We start from the raw sequence: 22,538 nt of genomic DNA on the forward strand, positions 1-22,538 counted from the left end.
AGGTGTCCCGTAGGCAGCCATCAGTTTGGTAAGTACCTTGATGGTATATGCCTGGTTTGCTTTTGGTACTGGACAGGCCTACAGGAGCCCACTTGCAGTACTGACACAGGTCAGGGCATGTCTCACCCCCTCAGACTGAGGAAGGGACCCAACGTAATCAACCTGCCCTCGCTGGAGAGGACTGTGTCCTCTAGCAAAACGGGCTGTTGTTTCGGGCAACCGTCTTGGTCTCCTCCTGGAGCAAGCATCGCATTCTCAGCATGCCTGGGCGATGTCAGATAGCTGTATGGGCAGACCCCATACTTGAGCAGCTGCCCACACTGTCTTTTGTCCAGCATGCCGCAGCTTCTGATGTAACCAGCAGGCGATGTTCTCAGATGGTGAATTCTCGATCCATCAAACGGGCCAGTGTGTCAGCTTCGTCATTTCCCAGTGACTGTAGGGGTTGGTGACCAGAAATGTGGTAGACATGTACAGTCCTGTGTTTAACCACATCCCATATGTCTAACCACAGCCGAACCCAAAGTCTAAGCCCCAGATGTTTGGGTTATTGGCTCTACAGCCTGTAATGCAGAGTAGGCAGCCAGTAACTGTTTTTCAATCATACAGTACCTCTCTTCTGCTCCACACCAAACCTGAGACCAGAACCAAACTGAGGATCAAACAGAATTTTGGCGCTGCCATAGACCCCAGCCAAACCTATCCTGAGTTACATGGACCCCTAGGTCAGCTGGAAGGGGCGGGGAGGGGGAGAGGATCAAATGTACCCAGAGCCTGGGCCTGTTTAACATTTAGTTTCACTTGTTGGAATGCCTCTTGTTCCATTCTCCCCCAGTCCCATTTTTGGCCTTTCTTTGTGAGTTGATACAAAGACCTCACCAGCTGCACTAGGTGGGGTATAGAGGAACATCAGAGCGGCACAATCCTAGACTGCTGCAAGTGAGGGTAAGCCCAAATGCAGCAGCCACACGCACAAAGAAAGACAGTTTGCTTACCTCTGGAAGAATACAGGTAGGGAGGGACCAGGAGAAACATACCCTCACCTCCACTGCCAACCCTTAAATGAGGTCTGGGCAGGGGAGGATCCTGGCTCCACCCCTTCCATCACTCAGGTACACTGCATGCACCTGAGCTCCCCTGGGCTGGCCCTGCCTTCCCACCAGGTGCTCAATCAAGGCCATGACTCAGCATTTTTGCTACAGGGTCAGAGTGAAGCTTAACCATAAAGAAAGGCACAAGGATCCCTCAATGGCTCTTTTTACAGTCCTGCACCTGCCTCCCCCCTTTTATGTTTGAGGTTCTCCCTCTGGTCCCCACCGCAGGAGTCTTTCCAACTTATGCAGTCCCCCTCCAGTTTCTGTCTCCCCTCAGTTACCTTTTCCCCTTATCTTTTGCTTCGTTGCTATTGCTGCTGATGCAGGAGGAAATCCCCAAAGCTGACACTGAAGTAGCTCCCTGAGGGAGCATCATCCCTCTCCCTGTGGTTTACAGCTGAAGGGAGAACCTAAGCATCACATTCTGTGTCCAGACTTAAGCAGTGCTGCGTTTTCTTTGCTCCTTTCTCTTCCTGCAGTATTTCTGCATTCTGCTTATTTCCAGCACACAGTTCTTACAGAAACACGTGGCAGCTCCTGTGCGGCTATGTGTGTTCTCTGCCTACAGGCAGATGGAAGCACAATGCAGTAACAGTGGTGGAGGTGGTTGCTGTGATAGCATACAGCTCAGAGAGGCACTGCCGGGACATGAGTGCTGCCAGGGAGCTCTGGGCTGGGCTGGTGAACACCTCCAGCTGTGCAGGGCTGGGGCTGACCCGCACCTCCTCTCACCACTCCTATGCCTCTCAGTGCTTCTGCCTGCTCCCACATTGGTGATGACTCCCAGCAGGTGCTGGGCATGCAGCAGGGCAGCCTCCCACCTATGTCTGCCACTGACGCTGTTTCCTTCTGCTCTGTTTTCCCTCCCTGCTTGGGAAGGGCTCTCTCCCCAGAGCTGCTGTGTTTTTTTCCTAAGTATTTTTCAAGTAGCTGTCTGAGTCTCCGGAAAGGATAATGAGATCATTTTCATTGCAGAATGCAAAGCCATGCAAACCTTCCCTGTTCGTTATTTCTCCCCTGCAGACTCTGGCCACGCTGCTGATAATTCGTATTTGTTGATATTCCTCAGCAGCCAAACACACACAGTATGCCCCAGACGGTACCCAGATGTGATTGGAGCCGATACCCTCTTCCTGCGAACAGAGAATTGCAAATTATCACTACAGCAGCAGAGGAATAACCTTTACGGCTCATTAAAATTCCACAGATTCTGCTCTGTTTTCCCTTCCGCGAACCCAAAGGGCACTGCTGGTGGAATGGAATTCCCCCCCCGCCCCCGCACCCGTCAGGTTCGGGCCGGGATGTGACATCTCCGTCTGTCCGCCGTCCCCGCCCGTGCCTGTGCCGGTAGGGGCGCCGGGCCCCACCATGCGCCCCGAGGAGCCATAGGACGGGGTCCGGCTCGGAGCCCTCCGCATACGGTCGGGGAACGCGCTCTGCCGCAGCGTGCAGCCCCGCCGCGAGCCGCCTCTGAGCCGCGCCGCGCTCCCGCCGGGCGTTTTCCGTGACCGAGGCAGCGCCCCGGCTCCGCGAGCGGCCAATCGAGACGGCAACTCCCGCCGGGCCCAGGAGGGGGCGCTGCGGCGCGGGCGGAGCGCGGGGCGGGGGCTGCCGGAGGGCTCCGGAGAACAAAGGTTCCGCGCTCCCCTCCGCAGCGCCGCGCCCCGGCGGGAGGAGCCACAGCCGCCACGGCCGCCAACGCGGGGAGCGCGGGGCGAGGGCGACCCCTGCCGGGCGCCGCTGGACAGACACAGCCGGGCGGGGGGATCTGATCTGACCGCGCGCCCCTCGGGGCTCCGGCTCTTTTCGGCTGCCCTTAACCCCTCCCAGTCCCGTTTGGTCTTCACCTCTCACCCAGCCCTCTCCTGGCCTCGGACCTCCCACGCGTTCATCCTCCTTTCTTTTCCTGACTTCCAGCCTCTCGCCGCCCGCTCGCCCCTTTTGTGGTGTCTGCAGTTCTGTGGCCTTCCACCCTCCACTTTTCAGTTTGGCCCCACCCTTTTTCACCAGCTTGAAAGTGGAGACCGAGAAAGGGTGGAAAGGTGCAAAACAGATGAAAAGGCAAGCAATGAAGTGGAGCCAAAAAAATGGGAAAGAGGCTGAGAAAAAGTGGGAGTCCTTCCTTTCCTTTCCCCTTCCTTTTTCCCTTCCCCTTCCTCTTCCCCTTCCAGTTTCCTCTTTTCTCTCCATCCCCTTCCAGGCCTCGGCTTCACTATCTGAGCACACCCAAATGTTGCTGTATTTGTGTTTGTTTCTGGGGGAAGCGTGGGGCCCTGTGGGGACGAAGCCCAGTTAAGCTGAAAAAATGCAGCTATTTTTCCTGCGGTTTGAGTTATTTTTAACACCAGTCAGTTCTTACATGTGAGTATTTTTCCACTCATTCCGTAACTCGGAAATGGTTGAAAGGAGGTTAATCAAACATTTGAATTAAGTGCATCTTCAGGCAAAGGCGCAGCATGGAAAATTTTTGCTGCAAAGCAGACAGGTTTTGGAGAGAACGGAGCCGGCAGAGCCGGCAGGCAGCGCTGGGAAAGGCACAGAGTGCCGATGGTCAGTGGTGGGAAGGCAGCTGCTGAGAAAGGTGCTGCGCTGGTGCCAGTGAGTTGGTTACAACCAGACGGTGTTCTCAGGACATTCCATTATTAGCATGGGCAATAAATACTGAGATTTAACTGAAATCACACCTAGCGGTGGCTCAGAGGCAACATTCCCTCAGTGCTGTGGCAGGTACAGCAAGGACAGAGCTGCCATGGAACGGAAGTTAAAGTGCAGGGGACTTCTAAGCTCTGAAATGTTCTGCATACCTGGACAGATGTCCTAAAGCACTGCCCAGAGCTGTTGGGTGCGCAGGGAGCTGGACCTGGATGAACAAAGGGGACGAGACAACAAAGGATGTAATGATTTAACGCCTTCCATACCCAGAGATTTTTCCTGATTTTCAGAGCACAGCAAAAACACGGGCACTGTTCTAAACACCGCCTCTGAGGATGGCCGTGAGGAACCACGTTCAGCCCACACCGTCTGACAGTGCCGTGGGACCCTCAGGTCCAGGCCCTGCGGACAGCTGTGTGCACAGAGGCACCGCGTCAGTTCTGGCTGTGCGGTGCAGCAGCTCCAGAGCCGGCTCTGCACGCTGGCACAGAGGAGCAGTGGGTGCTGCTCTCCGGGCTGTGGCTGCACACGGCAGTGTGTGCACATCGAAGCACCGCAGTGCCACTCCTGGGATGCTGCGCCTCACTCCATCCTCCTTCCACACCTCTGCCCGCCTGCTATGAATGGAGTCTTGGCTTTGTTTTACCGATTTCTATTTAGTATCCTAAAATATTCACTCCGAGTTCCGCTTGACAGACGTCCCTAATCTAATCTCCACGTCTGCTTTCTAATTTTCGCAGTCAGGATAAAACAAATCGGCTGCCGTTAATTGCCTGCGCTGCAGCCGGGAGCTTTGGGCCGTGATTTACGAGCTCGGAGCAGGCGCTCTGCAACGCATTTTTCTTAATTTATTTTTAATGAGTCTCTCAATTAATTTTCTTGGAAACATCTTAATGATGTTGGAGGCGGGTGTTAATGAGGTTTGCACCAGCGCCTCATTTTGCATATCTTAAAGTACTGAATGGCATCATGAACACATGCCTGGTCCTAAAAAAGAGGAAGGAATAGGACTGGGAGGAGACACCTCGCTCGGCCCCCACCTTGCTCAGCCACTGGGGCCGTGTGGGGCTGCCAGCAGCAGTCAGTGCTGGGCTGAGGCCACCGAGCCCACCGAGACGGGTGACCCTGCCGAGATGGGTGATCCCGGCAGCAAGGGCAGGCAGAGGGGCAGCGCCACACATGGCCCCATGGCTGGGACTCATCTGAACAAATGGGACCAGGCCCTGGGCTCAGCGTCCGGGCTCACTGCGGTGTTCCTGTGCTTCCCCCAGGACGTGGGCACTGCATCCCCCGCTGCGCCCATCGGTGGCAGCGCCCCGGGGTGAGGCCGGGCTGCACGGCGCCCTGGTAATTGCCGTGTGTGTGTGGCTGCAGGCAGCAGCTGGATCGCTTTTGTTTCCTCACAGCATGTCAGTCTTCATTACACCAGAGAGGAATGAAAATGGATTCACTTTTGTCCCAGCCAGAATGTGGCAGCTGTTTAATTTCAATTAACGTGGCACTGAAAAGAATAACATTGCGGCAGTAATTAAAGTGAGACGGCTCCAACCCCAGTGCTGCTCGGCATGCGGTGCTGGCTCACCCAGCGGAGCAACTGCTTCAGCCCCGCATTCTCCCAGCAGCAGGCGAGGGCAGGCAGCCTGGCACGACTTGGCATGGCTCAGCACAGTGCGGTGCTGCTGGGAAATGCTGTTCCCTTGCTCTGGCAGAAAGTAAGGCTAAATTCAGCATAGCAGTTCTGCACAGCAGTGCCAATTCCCAGCTGAAACACCACCCATGGAACTGCAGAGTGTGGTGAGGGCATGGCAGGTGGGGGTCGGGAGCTCATCTGTACCAGGTCAGCTCCTCCAGGCCTTCCCACACCCACGGGCACCACATCTACTCCTGAGCCTCTGAGCAGTGTTAGGGCTGCACTCAGCCCCCTCAGACCCCATTTCTCCCAGTGGCTCTGCCAGACCCCCTGTGCTGTGGGCACTGCGCTGCCGGGCTGCCGGGCCCAATCTGTGTGGGTACCACAGCTCATGCAGCAGAGGGATCAGTGCTGTGTTTTTTCCCACTATTGATCTGATGCTTTAAAAGGGGAAAAAAAATCTCCCTGGCTGTCTAAACACTATTGATCCATGCCGGGAAGCCACGTAGACAGGGAAGGGCGTGGAGAAATTGAAATTTAATTTCCAACAACTTGTTCCTGTTACTTTTACCTTTTTGGACAGAAGCACGGAGCAGCAGCTGCTGTCGATGCAGTCGATCCCTCCTCTGGCAGCACTGTGAAGCTCCGCGAGCCCTGCCGGGACGCAGCCATCCCAGGGCATGGCACCAAGCACAGCTCCGCTCCGTGCCTCGGCAGCATGGCTGGAGTGTGGCACAAGGATGGCACAGAGATGTGAGGGTGTGAACACATGAGAGCAGCACGAGGCTGCCAGAAGGTTTGGCCCCTGCCAGTACTGGGTACAGTGGTACCAGGAGTGATTTGCTGTGCAGCACCTGGGCCAGGCACTGTGTCACCGGGTTCTGGTTCCAGGCATTGTCCTCAGAACCAGGCCAGGGCTGGGCTACAGTGGGAAGTGTGCCATGCCGTGCCGGGGACGCAGCGTGGGCAAGGGGGAGTGTGGCATAGGGAGGTGAGAGCTGCAGGCACTGCTGGGGCTCTGCACCCTGGAGAGGAGGGACTGATGCTGCTGGGGTTGGGTGAACCCCGTGTGCCTCCAGCCTGGCAGTGGTACCACACTTCACAGGCAGCGGGTGTTCCTGGGAGCCGCAGCACCAATGGTGTGAGCAGGGCTGGGTGATGTCCCTAGCTGTCCCCTTCCATGGGACCCAGAGCTGTCTGTGGTTGTCTTGTCCCATGTACTGGTCTCTCCAGCACAGAGAACGTGACCAGAATATGGAATGTTCAGGGAGGTTCCTGCAGTGAGATGCCAGCCTAGGGAGACCTGGGGAGGCCTACAAGGGGCAGAGGTGATCATGGCAGAGCTGAGCAGCCCCACCCAGCCACAGCAGCAGGAGATGGAGTCCTGTCGGTCCCAGGTAAGCAGTGCTGGGCAGTGGGTGTGCAGCACAGGTTGGTGGGCAGGCAGTGGGGAGGCCCTGGGCAGCCATCACCTGTGCCAACAGAGAGCCCACCCCTGGGGCCTGGGAACAGTGCGAGGGCTTAGGGAGGGCATCCGGCTCTTCTGCAGCTGCTCTGGTGCAACTGTCACCATTTTTTCACAGCCGCCGCAGGTTACACCAGCATGCTGCAGAGCTGGGCAGCAGTAGTGCCTGAGACCCCCAGGAGACGGCTGAACAGACATACGGGGAGAGGTCTGCACCCAGCAGTCCAGTGCTGCTTGCTGACCAGAACCTGGCCCTGCAGCACATCTGTCCAGCCCCAGTGTCTGTCAGGGGTGCAGGGTGGGCTGACACCGGGTACCATGCACAGACATGACACAGACAAGCTGCTGCTCGTGCTGTGTCCTAGGACCAGAGAGAAGCAGCAGTGCTGGAGCCACAGCATGGAGAGGCCTGGACATGCCAGGACTCACAGCAGCAGGACATGCTAGCCTTCCTCCAGACGCTGCAGAAGGACTTGGACAACTGCAGGCACCTGAACCTCATGCGGCTGGCCCAGCTGCAGCTGCAGATGTTTGCAGTGGAGCAGAAGCACCAGGACTTGATCTCTCAGAAGCACCAGTACCAGGCGATGATGGAACAGGTACCGCTGCCCAGTGCAAAGGCCACAGGCTGGGCTGTGCAAGTTACCCACCCTCAGCCACATGTCCCCTGCAACCATCTCAGACCCAGCGAGGCACCACTGCTACCCAACAGCTCTGCAGAGGGCAGTGATCAGCCCTCAGAGCACAGGGCACATTCTAGCTGCCATGTGCAGGACAAAAATGCAGCACCACACTCCCAGCTCCAAGCAGACAGTTGTTGTGGGTCTGTCTGCTCAACAGAGCAGAGCTGGGTCTCTGCAGCCCCCATGGGTCGGGGTCTCCAGCAGTACCAACCATCGTGGCACTTGTTCCATCCCTGCAGCCTGGGAGCCACGGTGCTGGGCTTGCTGCCCTCCTCTGCGCCCCAGCATGGGTCAGGGGCTGCTGCCTAGGGCTGCTGGGGGACAGCAGACACTGCCACCCTGGGAAGGGCACCAAGGTCTGTGGCAGGGACCAAGGGCCAGGAGCTGCAGCCCCATGGGACTGGCTGTGTCCCTTTGCCAAAAGCCTGTCCCAAAGCCCACTACCATCAGGCTGCCCCAGCTCAGCTTTCTCCAGCCCCAGTCCCAGCCCCTCCATGGGCAGAGCATGGCACAGTGCACTCTGCTGGGGTCCCACACACAGCGCTGCACCTATCCACAGAGCCAGAAGGACGCAGCTCAGACAGATGCCACCTCTGCAGATTCCTGCAGTAGTTCCAGTACCAGTGATGATCTCCTGGAGGAGCACACAGAGCAACTTGAGCAGGTCCGTGCCTCAGGCACAGTGCCAGCGTGCGGACCACCAGGAGCTGGCAGGCAGTGCCCCGATGTGCTGCTCCCACAGGTGACCGTGCAAGCAGGGTCAAAGCACCACAGGAAGAAGTGGGCAATCAAAGAGCATCAGTGCTGGGCACAGAACATGTCATCAACAGGGCACAGAACTACTAAGGAAGGTAGGAGGTCACAGAGAGGAACATCTATGTTAATGGGGCCAGGACAAGTGGGGCCTGCAGCCTGCTGCTCTGGCAGCTCCAGCATGGAGCTCAGGGCTGCCACGCTCATGTGCTGTAGCAGCACTCAGGGTATCCTGGTGCAATGTAAGGGAGAATGAGAAGGGTCCCTGTGCATGTGAGGCATCACCGGTTGCAGAGTTACAGCGCGGTGTTGTCCCAGACAGTTCTGGAGAGGTGAGCAGGTAGCACATGGCCCATGGCACACAGGGCCCTGAGTGCAGCAGGAAGCAGCCCAGGAGCTCTGAGGAGAGTCAGTGCCCCAGATCTGCGATGCAGGGTTGAGCCCTGCCCCTCTTTACTCAGAAGCCCAGGGCAGAAGGCAGTGCCACCAAGCAGCCCTGTCTCAAGCAGCCCAGGTCCCAGCACGGTCACTGGCAGCTCAGAGCCACCCACAGCACAAGGAGGAACAGCTGTGGCCATGTGCAGGGAGCACCATGCAGCGCACAGAGGAACAACCATGCTCTTGTGCAAGGAGCAGCACACAGCACCCAGCTGACAGCAGCATAGTGGAGCCGCAAGCACCACAGGTGGCAGCAGAAAGCAGGTATGTGGGCACCATGCCCCAGCACAGGCAGACTCCTGCCCCGTGCCTTCTCTTTAGAGGGAGGGGACCCAGGGCTGCTCCAGTTGTGGCCATGCTTGCAGGGAGCTGGCAGTGTGGCTCCAGAGGGAGCTGAGCCAGTGGCATGCTGCTGCCCATGCCAAACAGGAACTACAGAAGAGCCAAGAGCAACTCCAAGCCCTGGAGGAGCAGGTAGGCAGCAAGCCAAGCTTGGGGGCACTAGGGGGGGGCTCAGCCTGGCACACCGGGCGCCCCACTGCCTGCAACAAAGCCCATGCAGCAGGGAGCTGGAATCCTCAGGGGGAGGGCACAGGAAGCAGCAGTGGCACAGCACTGTGGCCTCTACTCATGTGGAACCTTTCTGCAGCTGAGGGCTCAGAAGGAGCAGAACCAGACCTTGCAGCGCAGCCTGGCACAGCAGCAGGAGGTGCTGGCAGCCACCAAGGCCCGGGAGATGCAAAACTTACAGCAGCTCAGTAGACACAGACAGACAATCCACGACCTGCAGCAGAAAGCAGCCTCCAGCAGAAAGCACATAGCAGAGCTGCTGCAACAGGTGACGGCAGAAACAGGGCAGCCACACGATGCAGCCAGCTGCCATGCAGCTCCCCCTGCCTGAGCTGCAGAGGGACAGAGCCCACAGCGCTGGCCCTGAGTGCAGCTCCAGCTTCCTCTGTCTGGCCACTCCCACTGCCAGCCTTTTTCATGCAGGTGGAGGAAGTGGCATCCCTGAAGGCAGAGCTGGCCCAAGTCCAGAGAAAGATAGGCCACAATCTTCCACTCCTTTGTCATTATGAGGAAGAGAGGCAGCAGCTCCACAGGGAACTGAAGAAGCAACAGAAGGCCCAGGAACAGAGCCGGCAGGAGGTAAGCATGGCTTGAGCCTTCCCACTAAGCACCTCTGCTAAGCCTGCATGTCTCTCAACATCCCTCTGTGCCACTGGCAGGCCTACTCCTTCCAGGAGAAGCTGCAACAGCTGAGCAGCCAAGTTCAGTACTGGCAGCAGTTACACCAGGACACTCAGCGAACTCTGGCTAGGCGGGAAGACGAGCTGGCTGTCTGCAAGGCGGAGCTGGCTTTCAAGGAAGAACTCGTCAAGGCCATGAAACAGGCTCAGGCCAGGAACAGGCGGAACCACAGCCCAAGGGCAGGAGGAGTGCAACCTGAGCCCCAGGCACCGCTGAAGGACAGATCCTGGGCTACAGGCAGGGCAGAGGTGGAAAGGCCAGGCCAGGAATGGGCTAACTGCAGAGCCAAGACCAACAAGGGAGGAGGCGGTGGTTCTGTAAGCAGCAGCAGTGCTGAACATCTTGTTCTTCTTTAAGTAGTCCTCTTTTCTCTGTTGCTAGAAAGGTGCCCTCAGCATGAAATTAGGAGTTTCTGTCCAGACTGCTGAGGTAATGGTTCCTTCATTCTCCAGAGCAGTTATCCCAAGACACAGGGAACTGCAGACTCACAGCTCAGCCCCCAAAGGCTGCTACCTCTGCACAGCTCTGCTCATGCACCTTCCTTCTGCCCTGGGCGTGTAGAGGCTGAGTAGAGGAGGACCATGTGAGTTCAAACACAGCACAGAGGACTGTTTTTTTTTCAGGTAGAAACCCTGCATGCTTCCCACACCTCAGCCTGTTCTAATAGCAGTAGGCTGCATCAGGACAGGAATCCGATGCTGGTCAATAACAACCAGAGTTTGAAAGAGCAGATGTGAGTAAGAAGCCTTACCCAAGTAGGTTGGGGCCAATGGCTGCCTTCTCACAACTAATTCAGCCTATGCCTCATTTTCAGGCAGCCAAATGAGAAACAACAACACAAAATCCAGCAGCAAGTCAAGCAGGCTGCAGAGTTTACAGGTGACAGCCAGTAAGTAATGAGCATGGGGAGCGGGTCTGAGCACTTACTGTCACCCACAGGGGTGCATGGGACAGATGAACTGCTGGACTACCCAAGGTCCTGCAAGGCCAGCAGAGCAAGACTGTCTCTGCACCACTACTACCTTACCTCATTTCCCCTGCCTGTCCTCCAGACATCTTCAAGACACACTGGACAGCTTGCACGTGGAAAACATATACCTCAGGGCTAGAACACATATACAGTACCATAATCATGAGCAGATGAAGGTGAGCAGAGTAACAGTCACAACCTGGCCCAAAACAGTGCTAAGCTGATGCTCTTTTGTGTACAGGGACAGCTAGGCACTAGCTGCCTGCCCAGGATATACGTTATGGAAGACTTGCCTTTGCAGTAGTCCAGGCCAAAGCTGGGCCAGGCACAGGTTGTCTTTGTCCTCCATGCCAAAGCAATTCTTTGCCTTGTCCCAGGCTCTACAGGGCAGCAACCTGACTGCACGAGCCCTGCAGAACTTGGCAAGGCTGCCTCTGCCTGGAACTCACCTCCAGGATGAAAAGTGACACAAAACAACGGAAGGGTTAAAGACTGACAACCTTTAAACAAATAAAATTATTTTTGTTCTGTAACAAAAATAGTACAAAGCATCAAAGCCTTCCCGGGCCACAGGCTGTAGAGAGCCTCACAGCAGTCAGAGGAACTGAGCCCTAAGACTCAGCTGCTCCTGGAAAGTCCTTATGCCTTGAAGCAATGGGCACTCCCTTCTCAGAGGCCAAAGCGGGCTGGGGTACGTCGTGGCGTCAGGGGCTCCCCCTGCTCCTTCCGTCCAGGTGTATAGATTTTAGTACATCTGCCAGGAAAGGACAATGGTGATTAGTGGAAGATGAAAACTTCTCTTGCACCAGGAACACCTGTGGGAAAGTTGGGATCCTCCATGCAGCTCACTACTGCTCTTAAGCAGGGAACCCACAGTGTCAGCACTCACCTTGCACTGCCTAACGGGTTACGGCGCTCCTGCTCCTCCCGGCGGGCACGCAGCTGCTCCTCAGCCAGAGCCATCTCTTCCTCCATGGCGGATGCTTCCTCCTTTGCACGTCGGCGGTTCTCCTGCAGTAAAGCAGCAGCAAATCAGGAACAAGTAGAGGCCTGCACAGCAGCAGACTTTCCTCAGGCCCACAACCCTGATCTCTCTATGTAAAAAACACACAAACAAACAAACTAGCTTGAACTTCCTCCCCCATAACAGGTGTGCAGTGGGGCCGTATGCAGCAGGAACCCCACCAAGGCACACACTCTCCCTTCCAGTGTAGTAGCCCACTGTTTCTGTCTCCCATCTGGTCCTGGAAAGGAGAACTCACCTGACGTGACTTGCCAGCATGCTTGATACTGTAGAACATGGGGCCCAACTCTGCCAGCCACTCTCCATCCACAGCAGTAACACACTGCATGTATTCCTGCAGGAACAGAAGGAAAGATCTAGTTAGCAGGATGACAGCCAGGGCCTGGGCATCACTGACAGAGCCATGGCAGCTCCCTCCCTCCTCCACTTTTTGATGGCAGTTCTCCTTTCCAGACAATTCCTCCTGACTTCAAAAGCTTCTACGAGCTGGAGTTGGTGAGACTAAAAGACATCCCACATAAGCCAGGAAAATATCACAAAAGAGACAAACAAGACACTGCAGACTACACAGATACACCCAGTCGCTAGAGATGAGAAAGGCTGAGAAAGGGACCTTCCAAGAGATCCTACTATCATGGCAAAGCTTCCCAGCTCCCTTGGAGCACAGCTTGCCCTTCCTGGTAGCCCTCAGCTCAAGCTTACCTTGGTGGTCATGACCAGCTCATGATAAACAATGTAGTCTGGAGTGTAGCCCATGCCAAAGAGGGAGCTGGTGGGGTGCAGGTGGCAAGGCATGCCTGTACGGATATTGACATACTCCCCAATGCCCTGCACAGGATAAGTGTGGTTAGCGCACTCATTCCCAGTGGGGAGAGTCTCTTATCACCCAGATGAGCATAGACCCCTCTCACTTTCAGCTTTGCAGCTTGATGGAAATACGCAGCACAGATACACTTCCTGACAACATCCCAGTCAGTACCACAGGATGCCAGGCTCATGCGCTGCTGCACCATAATGTCCTTGAGCTGGGCACGCACCTCCCGCACCTGCACAGATACACAACAGTCACATCCCTCTCCCATGTAAGGCTCCCTCCCTGAACCTCATTGCCACAGCCTCACCTTCCGCATGGCCTTGGCATGAATGAAGTGCTGGTTGCACCACAGAGTAGAGTAGTTGTTGTTCTTCCACTGCAGGTAAACATTCAGGTAAGTTAAGTGATCACTCTCTGGGACAGCAAATTTCTCCCGCACTTGGTCGCTCTCTTCCTCTCGGCCCTGAAGAATAAGCAAAGAACACGTCAGTCAGAGTGCAGATGAAGGCCCCAAACTGCCAGAAGATCAAACAAGTACCTTAGGCCGATAAAAGATGGCAGGCACAGACAACATGGAAACAATTAGCAATATCTCAGAGCTGCAGCCCATGTCACATGAAACAATGAGCATTTTGGAGAGCGCAGGATCCAGTGGGAACTCCACCATCTGACGTCCTGTTGAGGTCAGACCACCTGGAGGAATACTGTAAGAATCAGCAGGTGGGCAGGTCCTAGCAGTTCTGTGTGAGCTGACAGCCTGCCCCTGTAGCCAGTACCTGTGTTATCCAGGGCCCCCAGAATCCACAACTGGTACATGGAGTTGAGCATGTTGTCCTCAGGAGGTGGATCCATGAAGTGGAACTGCAGCAGGTCCTGTACACCCAGAGATTTGAGCAGAAGCACTACATTGGCGAGGTTGGTGCGCTGGATTTCAGGCACTGTGGTTGTCAGCAGCTCATTCTTGTAGGCGCTCTGGGTGTAGAGCCTGGGGGAAAGATGCCAAGAGCCTGCCCCTCCCCTTCAGGCCAACCCAGTGTTCCTCAGTGAATGACCAGCTATTCCCAACCCAGCCAGGCACAGCACAAAGCAGCAGCTCTGCACTCAGTCATGCCGACAAGCAGGACCCCAGGGAAGTTCTTCCTCAGGCCACTGTGCAGCCTCCTCAGCACATAAGGGCACCTGGGCTGCAGCGTAAATGTACACCCCCTCTCAAACACAGTCTTTCCCTGGTGCAAACCAGCCTCAAAGAAAAGCCTTGAGAAAGCTGCTTTTGGCTTGGCTATTAACCTGAGAGCATTAAAGTATCTGGTTCAGCAAAGGTGGAAAGAGTCACAAGTGAAGATTGGCAAGGGAAGAAATGAGAGCATATTCTTTTCTCTGCAGAGACACTGGGTCCAAACCAGAAAGCTCAAGGCCTGCCCAGAGTCCTCGTCCCCACAGTAGGTTCAAGACAATGAACAGCTATTCAGTGAGAAAAAAAATACATAGCCAGATGTCCAGATGTGAATTATGATAGGGATAGGAACACCAGTAATGAGCCTACCTGAAGCAGTGACCTGGGCCTGTTCGGCCAGCTCGGCCAGCTCTCTGATTGGCATTGGCTTGACTGATGGGGTAGATCTGCAGTGCATCCATGCCTATACGGGGATTGAAAACCTGAAGGGCAGAAGGAGAGCGGACTGAAGCAAGAGGAAGGCTGGTTCACTGCCATAGAACTCAATCAACCCAGTGCCAGAGATCCAGGAACAATATAGGAAACCTTTGCTTACCTTCAACTTGCAGTATCCAGAGTCAATAACAAACATGATACCATCCACTGTCAGTGAGGTCTCTGCAATGTTAGTGGCAACAATGCACTTCCTGACACCATCTGGAGCCTGCAAACACACCTCACATCAGTCAAATTCTTTGGGCAACAGCCTTTGTACCACTGAGGAAGACTACAGAACAGCTATACAGAACTTAGAAGGACATGGGTGACTTCTTGGGAAGTAAAAGGGGGTACATGCTTTCCCTTCTCTCTAAGTACCACACAAAAGACATCTCTGCACCTCTCTCTCATGCCCAATAGTCTTCCCTGTGCTAGTTTCACCTCTGCCCAGTCCTATCAGAGTACACATCAGCACCTTCTGGAAGATCTTGGCCTGTAAGTCCGATGGCAGCTGAGAATAGATAGGCAGTACAGCAAGTGCAGGTGCCTTCTCCAGCTCCTCAAGGTGCTCCACAATTTGTTCTGATGTCACCTAGACACAAGTGTTAACATAAGATTAAGAAAGTACGAATCAATCACAGAATTGCAGGGGTTGGGAGGGACTTCAGGAGATCATCAAGTCCAACCCTTTTCCACAGGCTGAACCGACCCAGGTTATTCAGCCTTTCCTCATATATGAGATACCCCAGAGGTCCTTAATCATCTTTGTGGCCATCTGCTGGACTCCTTCTAGGGGATCCCTATCTTTTTGACCTGGGGAGCCTAGAACTGGACACAGTATTCTAAATGTGGCCTCACCAGGTCAGAGTAGAGAGGGAGGATCACCTCCCTTGACCTGCTGGCTACCCTCTTTCTAATGCACCCCAAGATAACATTGGCCTTCTTGGCCACAAGGGCACACTGCTGGCTCATGGCCAGCCAGCTCACCTCAATATCCTCCTGACCAGGCATGAAGACAAGGATGTCTCCAGGAGCACCAGACAAATGGACCTGCAGAGCTTGTTTCACTGCAGCCTCCACATAATCCTCTTGCGGTGTCTGAAAGACACAGTTCACATTAGACACCAGTAATCTCATCTGCCCCACTTTGTGTATAGGACTGGATCATTACAAAGCTACCCCTTGTCTTTCCTCTCTGATCACTGCAGAGTGGGGCATACCCAAGTTACAACCCTTACAACCCCTTCACAACACAAACTCTCTCTACTATACTGACCATACCTTGCTGAAAAGAATATCAACAGGAAAGGTGCGCCCAGGAATGTGGAAAATGGGAACATTCCCAAAAAAAGAGGCAAATTTATCAGCATCCATGGTGGCAGAGGTGACAACAAGCTTCAGATCCGAGCGTCGTGCTACCACCTAGAAAATAGATAAGAAGGACGATAAGCAAGTGATATTTGTACATGGGTCCAGGCTTCTTCCATCACTACTGAAAAAAACAGCAAAGGGCTGAGCTTCCACTGTATTCTGGAAACACTAACCACTAATGCCACAGTACACAAACGTGCACTGTCCAGTTAAAAAGACAGGCTGTCCCCAGCTGAGAAAGTCTTACACTTGCAAACACCCCTGTATCTAGAGGTGCTTTATACCAGCAAACCTTTGGCAGCACACTAAGGGGGAGATTTAAGAAACAAAGAACAAGATGTTTAAGCAGCAAGTGCAGTCAGAGATGTGGCAGTCTCTATTCATCATCTCTGCTCTGACCTGGGAGAGAAGCACTGTCCCTACCAATATTCTGCCCTAAGACCAGCTCCTATGCCCTATGTTGCTGTCCTCCTACTCCAGGCTCACACACACCTCCCGAAGCAGGCCAAAGAGCACATCAGTATTGAGTGAGCGCTCGTGTGCCTCATCCATGATGATAGCGCTGTAGTTGTCCAAGTCAGCCTCTCGTAGCGACTCACGAAGGAGGATCCCATCTGTCATGTATTTGATTATCGTGTTCTCTGACGTGCAGTCTTCAAAGCGGATAGCATAACCCACCTGGGGGGCAGAGATATCAGCAAGTCTTCAACAGGCCTGTACATGCACTGTCTAGAGGCTGCATGCCTACACATGCTGCCAGAACTCACCTCCTCTCCCAGACGCACTCCCATCTCTTCACTGACCCGCTTGGCAACCGACATGGCCGCCACTCTGCGGGGCTGTGTGCAGCCAATCATGCCATAGTCTGTGTAGCCATCCTCATGGAGGTACTGTGTCAGCTGAGTTGTCTTACCACTCCCTGTCTCCCCAACCACAATCACAATGCTGTTGTCCCTGGAGAAAGGGAAATGATATTTATTCATACACCACAAAGACAGGCTTCTTCATTCATAGCTCTGACTGGCCACCCAAAAGTTGTCCTACTTTGGCAGGAGAGCTGCTATCAATCACACAAAGCAATAGGCCTTGTTTTCTGAGGGTACACATATCCAGGTAAATTTCTCACTTGGGATCCTGAGATGTAAGCCAAAGCCCCAGGATTGCACTATGACCAGTTTCCTAGCAGTCATACCTGAGGATGGAAAGCAGCTCCTGCTGCACAGCAAAGATGGGCAGATACTGTCTCTGCTCCAGAATTGACTTCTTCTTGGCAAACTCACTCCTTGCTTCACTTTTTTCTTTCATGTGTTCAGCAAACTTCTGCTCAGTCCTAAGGAAACATGAGAAGTCTTGAAGTTGTCTCCTCACACACTTCGCTTTGCCTACAGCACAGGCGCACCACCACCAGCTAGGTAGAAGTCATTCAAAATCTCCTACCTGTAATCCACTTTGCCATCTTCTGTCACCATCTCATCCTTCTCCTCCTCCTTCTTGATCCCCATAATGTCTCCCAGTTTTGTGCCTGCCAGCTCCCAGTGTTTATGCTGAGCCTGGAAGCACAAAGAGCAGTGTAAAGACTAATACACTACCTTCCTGAATATTCTTCCTCAGAACTCTTCTGCTGAGACATGGTAAGATCTATCCTGCTACCGCACTGAATGTTGACTGTGTCTGAGCTACATTATATTCTTCCACTTGCTCTTCTCTACCCATCCAAACGTCCTTTGGATCAAACTCCCCTGCACAAATGCACAGCGATTAACATCCCAGACAGTGCCTAAGGAAGTCACAACAGATACTTGTGAGACAATGCAATGAACTGGACTAACAGGATATGTCAGATCACACAAATATGGGGAATGCCTTACCATTACCATCAAAGCTTGTATTCTACAAAGTCCAAACAAAAGCTGTGAGGCATTACATAACACGTACAGTGAGGTCTCAGCATACCCTTTTACGCTCCTTTTGCTCCCTGTGTTTGCGCACCAATTGGCTGCCCTTTCGGGCTATGATGGCCAAGTCGGAAGTGGCATCCTTTACAGGGATGACTGGCTCTGGCTAGAGGAAAGAGGCATTGCTTCAACACAGAGAGCTCACATCTGCGAGGCTCCCCATCGTTGGCACCATTAGCCACAGCTTCTACCTGTTTTGTGAAGACTATCCTCCCATCTAGGAAAGGAGGCACCAGGTTATGCACCAGCAGATGGACTTTGGCTGAGTTATCCTCTTCGAAATCTTCATCCACTTCAATCCGATGAACCACACCACTGGTCAGCATGCGATTTGTCTCCCAGCGCTCGTTATCCTTCAGGAAAGAACATATCAGAAGATTTTAACTATTACCTTCCATTACCCAAAACTCAAGAACCATACATTACCCAAACTAATTCCAAGGCAATAAACTAAGCAATACAGCTAGCTGCAAAGCGCTACAAGACCATGGCCAACTGAGGATGCCTTAACTTACTCTTAAAAGAAAAAGTTAAAAGCAGCTAACTACTGAAGGCAGATATGTAACTGACTACAATACACAGCACAGTTACGGTACATAGCTTTAAGCACTGAAATGATCCAGTGCTGCATCTGCTGGTCTTCCTTCCCCAAAAGGGAAAGAGCTTGGAGACCCATAGACAAAAATAAGTAAACCTGAAATGTGGAGAAGTAACACTGAGGGTTTTAGGCTACAGAGCCGACAGATGAGCGTTAGGAAAGAAACACTAACTAAAGACAAGTATGGGAAACAGAGATTGGCCACATAAAGTATACAGTCAACAGAATTGTCTCAAAGGAAATGGAAGGCAAACAGTCTACAACGTCCCTACCATACATTGAATATGCTAGAAAGCCTGGAGACAAACCTACTCTTATGCTGAGGGAAGCAGCTCTGAGAGTCCACCAGAGGAACAGCAGACAGTCTTAATAATGTAACCTATGCCCCCTGTATAGCATAGCCCTTCAAATTCTTGCAGCTGTGAACACCCATGCACTGCAGTCACTCTAACTGTAAATTCCGACTCATGCAGGAGATGCAGGACTGCACTTTCCAAAGGAACGTAACAATAGTTTCCTTTTGAGCCTCTCATTCGGTATAGGCCAGGATGAAGACAGCCTTCTTCTATCTGTCAGTGAAACTCATCAACAAGTGGGTCCCTCCAGAGGCAGCAAAACAAACAGTCTCCACACATTCAGAGCAGCCAGCTCCACATCTTGCCCCTACCTCATTGATCTGCCGCCGCTGTGCAGAGATACGCTTCTGCTTCTGCTTGTGCAAGTGCTGCTCCCGCTTCTTCACGTACTCATCAGATGAGTAGGCCAAGGGGTTGTGAAACTCATCGTAGCCTTCATCCATCATATACCAGTCCCGGTCCGCTTGCTAGGAGGAGAGAGATGCAGCACTGAGCTGTGCTGCTTGCCCAGCTGGGCTAGACCGTGGTGCCACTCCCCACCTGGCCACTGGGAGAAAGCTGCCTACCACCAACGGCCTGGTACAACACCAGCGGCAGACCTACCGGTGCCTTGGGGTAAGTGGCAGCAGCCAAGAACCTGGTGACTACTGAGCACCCTGCTCCCTGCCCGGGCTTCTTACCCGTTGGTCATCCTCCCACTGCTGGCGCTCTTCTTCCGTCTCAAAAGCAATGCCCTCCTCCCCATCCTCACGCCGCCCTAAAGAAGGCGAGATGGTCAGCACAGGCCACCAGCCCCACCAGGCTGTCGCATGTGGAGGAAATCCCACAAAACCCATCCTTGCGCTACACAGGGATTCTGTCACTGTCCAGCCTCAACAGCCCACTCTAGGCTCCTCACCTCTACCTCTGGACAGTCGTGGTGTGGACCCCAGGTGTTTCCGGTCATCAGCCCACTCATTATATTTGTAGGATGGGGTGGGCAATGGTGTCTTATCTGAATACCTGCTCCTTACAGACCTGAGAAAACAGCACAAGAGAAAAATCAGTGCACAAAGATAGGCGTTCATCTTACACATACCCTTCCCTTTCTTGCAGATCACCAGATAACAGACTGTACACCCAGCTACTGATACCTGTCCCGGTCTCTCCGATCTATGTCCCGTGATGCCCGGTGACTGCGCTCTGAGTCTCGATAGGAAGGTGTGGGTGAAGGAGATTCCCATTGTGAGCGGCGGGAACTGCTGTAACTGCTGTCCTCCTCCTCCCAGCTGGAGCGAGACGGCGTGGCTGCATCTAGCAAAGGAGATTGAGTTTGACACACAGAGTTCACACAGTGATCCTAAGATCCCAGGGCGACTTTACACCTTTTAACAAGGAGCAGAGAGGGTACCCATCTGCCCTCCTTCTAAAGGTGTTCACACACACATATACTCCAAGGAAAATTGCCAAAGAACCACATCTCTATCACACAGACTCAGAACAGACCCCACTGGGCAGGGATTGGCCAGATCTTCACACACACCTGGCAGATCACTCCCAGTCCCAAACTCCTGAAGTTTTATGTGTGTCCTAATCACAAGTCTTAAAAAACGTAGGCTTCTTCACTTGCACTTGTACTAACAAGAACAGCAGAAACCCCCCAAAATTAAAAAACGTTTCTTGTTAGGCCTCATCTGCAATCTCTACCAAGTCCCACTCCTACCTTTGGGACGATGCTTGGGACTCTCTGGTTCACTTCTCCTGCTGTTTCGCTCCAACGAGCCATCTCTTTCTGATCTGCTACTGTGACGACTTCTGTCCCAGTCCTCTGTAGACAGAAAACAGGGTCAGGCACCCTGTGTAAAAACAAACTTTCAAATCTCCCCTAAAAAATATACTGAGCATTAGTCAATGGCAACAAAGAGGATAAAGACTGAAACCTAAGCAAAAAGTCACAAAAGTCTTAAGTAGTTACCACGGTCCCGTTTACGATCGTGGCCTCGGTCCCTACTGTGCTCTTTCTTCCGTTCCTTCTCCTTTGAGGAGGCAAAGACACCGTGTTCACGACGCTCTCTTTCCCGCTGTCGGCTGCGTTCCCAAAACTCCTCACTGACACCACCTGTGTAGGAAGGTGTTTCCACATGGACAGAACGGTAATGCCTAGAAAGGTAAAACAGAAGTTAAAAACAATCCACAGTGCTAAGGAATAGCTGGCCTCTAAATTGTCTCCTGCAGCTCTGATCCTGATCTCTGCTACAGCAGAAGCATGTGATTGAGAATGCTCTCTCCACACTCCACTGATAGCCCAGCACATCCTGGCTTTCAGACATAAGTACTTCTAAGCAAACTGCTGCTTCCAAAGATCAGGAGGCAGAGGCGATGTGCACAGGGCGACAGGTGTTTGTAGGCCTGGTAGCATCTCAGAACATTCCTGGCCTAACAACTCAGGGCAGGCACCAATCAGAAAGTTGTTCTGGGATCTCCTTAAATCCACAGATGTCCCACAGCCCTGCTCCAGGACCGGGGGTAGAGATCCCCACAGCATGCAGCTGCCGCCATGCTCACAGCCGGGCTCCAGCGGCTGCCCGGGCACGGTGGCCCGCAGAGAGCCTACCTGTCCTTGCGGGTGCTGCGACCGCTCCGATCCTCCTCCTCGTCCTCCTCCTCGTCGGGGCTGCCCGCCTCGTCGCGGCCCTCCTCCCAGTCCCTGTAGGAGGACACCCGGGACCGTTTCCCGCTCGTCCCCTCCTCCTCACGCTCGCGCCGCTTCTGGGCCGCCAACACGTCCAGGCCCAGCAGCGATGCCCGCGGCGCCGGCGCCTTGAAGACGTGCTGCTCGGGGACGGCGCTGCGCGCCCGCGGGACCAGCCCGCCCGCCTCGGCCTCGGGGCCGGTCCCAGCCAGCCGGTGCAGCGACGCCTCGCCCGCCTCGGTCATCGCCGCCCGTCGCTACCAAGCTGCGGAGGAACGGGCTGCCGGGCCGCGGCGGGAACACATGAGGCCTACGGGGAACCACTCCGCGCGGCAGGGCCGGCTCGACCCCGCTCCTGCCAACAGTTGCCTCAGCGACCGTAACGCAACCCCCCGAGCGCCGCCATGGTTGCCCTACAGTGCTCCGCGAGAAGGACCGCTCTAGGCCTCGTGCACCATAGACAGAAAGGACGGAGCTTGTAGGTGTTCCAGAGACCATAGAGTCCAACAGCCACTACAACAAGGCGGCCCACAGCTCCCTTGGCGGACTTCCGGCACGGTAACTCTATGACGCCACGAGGCGCGACCGGAAGAACATGGAGTCGGGGCGGAAGGGCCCCGGGCGGCGGCTGTGCACCGTACCGCCAGCACTTCTCGCCCTCCGCCGCCGGCAGCATTTCGTCTCTCAGCAACTCGGAGAGGTAAAGGCGGCGCCGCGGCCTCGGCCCAGAACGTAGCCCACCTGTCCCTGGCGCGCATAGTCCTTCTGGGGCAGGTGGGATGGGCAGCACGTCCGCCTTCAAAAGCACCTTCTGACTGAGCCCAAACACAGCGCAGGGCACAGCACGACCTAAGAGCCCAGAGCCGTGAACCACACCAGCATTTAGAGAGGTGCTGTGGCACTTAATTATAGGAATAGACAGCGCTGTCCCACTGTCCCTCTGCAGCCATCGCGGCTGGGTTTAAAGCAACTTCTGGCCGTGCCGTGGCGCCAGCCTGGCTGCCTCGAGGCTGGCTCAGCCAAAAGCACAGGCCGGAGGATGGGCTGCAGCCCTGGCCTGCCCACGGGTGCACAGATCACAGCCCACACCCTGGTATGGTTGAGCACCACCACACTCAGGTGGCCTTCAGCACAGCTGGAAGGCATAAACATCTCCACGGCT

The 22,538-nt window shown here is 54.3% G+C and overlaps 3 protein-coding genes across 15 annotated transcripts; 1 reads left to right on the forward strand and 2 right to left on the reverse strand.

Annotated features, from left to right (window-relative positions):
- Nucleotides 1-2,005: 2,005 nt before the first annotated feature.
- On the reverse strand, nt 2,006-9,672 carry LOC121111704. 2 transcript variants are annotated; one of them, XM_040707234.2, is made up of 3 exons: nt 5,948-9,672; nt 3,899-3,954; nt 2,006-2,227 (listed from the first exon to the last, which is right to left on the reverse strand). In XM_040707234.2, the coding sequence occupies exons 1-3, from the start codon at nt 6,591-6,593 to the stop codon at nt 2,006-2,008; spliced, it is 924 nt and encodes a 307-aa protein (XP_040563168.1). In that variant the 5' UTR covers nt 6,594-9,672. The 2 variants fall into 2 exon arrangements, with proteins under 2 accessions (XP_040563168.1, XP_046755654.1); XM_046899698.1 differs by having other exon boundaries at nt 2,041-3,954.
- On the forward strand, nt 3,014-19,939 carry PMFBP1 (polyamine modulated factor 1 binding protein 1). Of its 12 annotated transcripts, none has more exons than XM_046899688.1 (14): nt 3,014-6,367; nt 6,610-6,773; nt 6,960-7,049; nt 7,207-7,440; nt 8,084-8,375; nt 8,739-8,979; nt 9,063-9,189; nt 9,365-9,553; nt 9,709-9,864; nt 9,945-10,283; nt 10,590-10,699; nt 10,781-10,855; nt 11,019-11,112; nt 11,314-11,436. In XM_046899688.1, the coding sequence occupies exons 4-14, from the start codon at nt 7,282-7,284 to the stop codon at nt 11,401-11,403; spliced, it is 1,872 nt and encodes a 623-aa protein (XP_046755644.1). In that variant the 5' UTR covers nt 3,014-6,367; nt 6,610-6,773; nt 6,960-7,049; nt 7,207-7,281; the 3' UTR covers nt 11,404-11,436. The 12 variants fall into 12 exon arrangements, 11 of the variants coding, with proteins under 11 accessions (XP_046755644.1, XP_025010113.2, XP_046755642.1 ...); XM_025154345.3 differs by lacking the exon at nt 6,960-7,049 and having other exon boundaries at nt 6,644-6,773; nt 8,084-8,188; nt 8,267-8,375; XM_046899686.1 differs by lacking the exon at nt 6,960-7,049.
- DHX38 (DEAH-box helicase 38) lies at nt 11,422-21,917 on the reverse strand. Its single transcript, NM_001030582.3, has 26 exons — nt 21,299-21,917; nt 20,660-20,844; nt 20,408-20,512; nt 19,839-19,998; nt 19,604-19,722; nt 19,386-19,462; nt 19,017-19,172; nt 17,943-18,104; nt 17,750-17,857; nt 17,234-17,346; nt 16,989-17,126; nt 16,564-16,750; nt 16,289-16,474; nt 15,707-15,847; nt 15,413-15,523; nt 14,901-15,017; nt 14,544-14,651; nt 14,318-14,430; nt 13,551-13,759; nt 13,313-13,467; nt 13,082-13,237; nt 12,872-13,006; nt 12,663-12,788; nt 12,199-12,294; nt 11,826-11,947; nt 11,422-11,690 (listed from the first exon to the last, which is right to left on the reverse strand). The coding sequence occupies exons 1-26, from the start codon at nt 21,619-21,621 to the stop codon at nt 11,606-11,608; spliced, it is 3,693 nt and encodes a 1,230-aa protein (NP_001025753.1). The 5' UTR covers nt 21,622-21,917; the 3' UTR covers nt 11,422-11,605.
- Between the last annotated feature and the right edge of the window lie 621 nt (nt 21,918-22,538).

Source organism: Gallus gallus, chromosome 11 (assembly GCF_016699485.2).
Source record: "Gallus gallus isolate bGalGal1 chromosome 11, bGalGal1.mat.broiler.GRCg7b, whole genome shotgun sequence".
NCBI classification, from domain to species: domain Eukaryota; kingdom Metazoa; phylum Chordata; class Aves; order Galliformes; family Phasianidae; genus Gallus; species Gallus gallus.

What these genes read in the sequence shown, in the direction of transcription:
- LOC121111704 (XM_046899698.1), bottom strand. Translation starts at nt 3,284, where the DNA reads ATGGAGAGAAAAGAGGAAACTGGAAGGGGAAGAGGAAGGGGAAGGGAA.
- DHX38 (NM_001030582.3), bottom strand. Translation starts at nt 21,621, where the DNA reads ATGACCGAGGCGGGCGAGGCGTCGCTGCACCGGCTGGCTGGGACCGGC. An exon ending in TCCCAAGCATCGTCCCAAAG is followed by an intron (nt 19,999 to 20,407) that starts GTAGGAGTGGGA and finishes CTCCTTTGCTAG; the next exon opens with ATGCAGCCACGCCGTCTCGC. An exon ending in GGGGGCCCTGGATAACACAG is followed by an intron (nt 13,468 to 13,550) that starts GTACTGGCTACA and finishes GTATTCCTCCAG; the next exon opens with GTGGTCTGACCTCAACAGGA.
- PMFBP1 (XM_040707217.2), top strand. Translation starts at nt 7,502, where the DNA reads ATGTCCCCTGCAACCATCTCAGACCCAGCGAGGCACCACTGCTACCCA. An exon ending in TCCAAGCCCTGGAGGAGCAG is followed by an intron (nt 9,190 to 9,364) that starts GTAGGCAGCAAG and finishes ACCTTTCTGCAG; the next exon opens with CTGAGGGCTCAGAAGGAGCA. An exon ending in TAGCAGAGCTGCTGCAACAG is followed by an intron (nt 9,554 to 9,708) that starts GTGACGGCAGAA and finishes TTTTTCATGCAG; the next exon opens with GTGGAGGAAGTGGCATCCCT.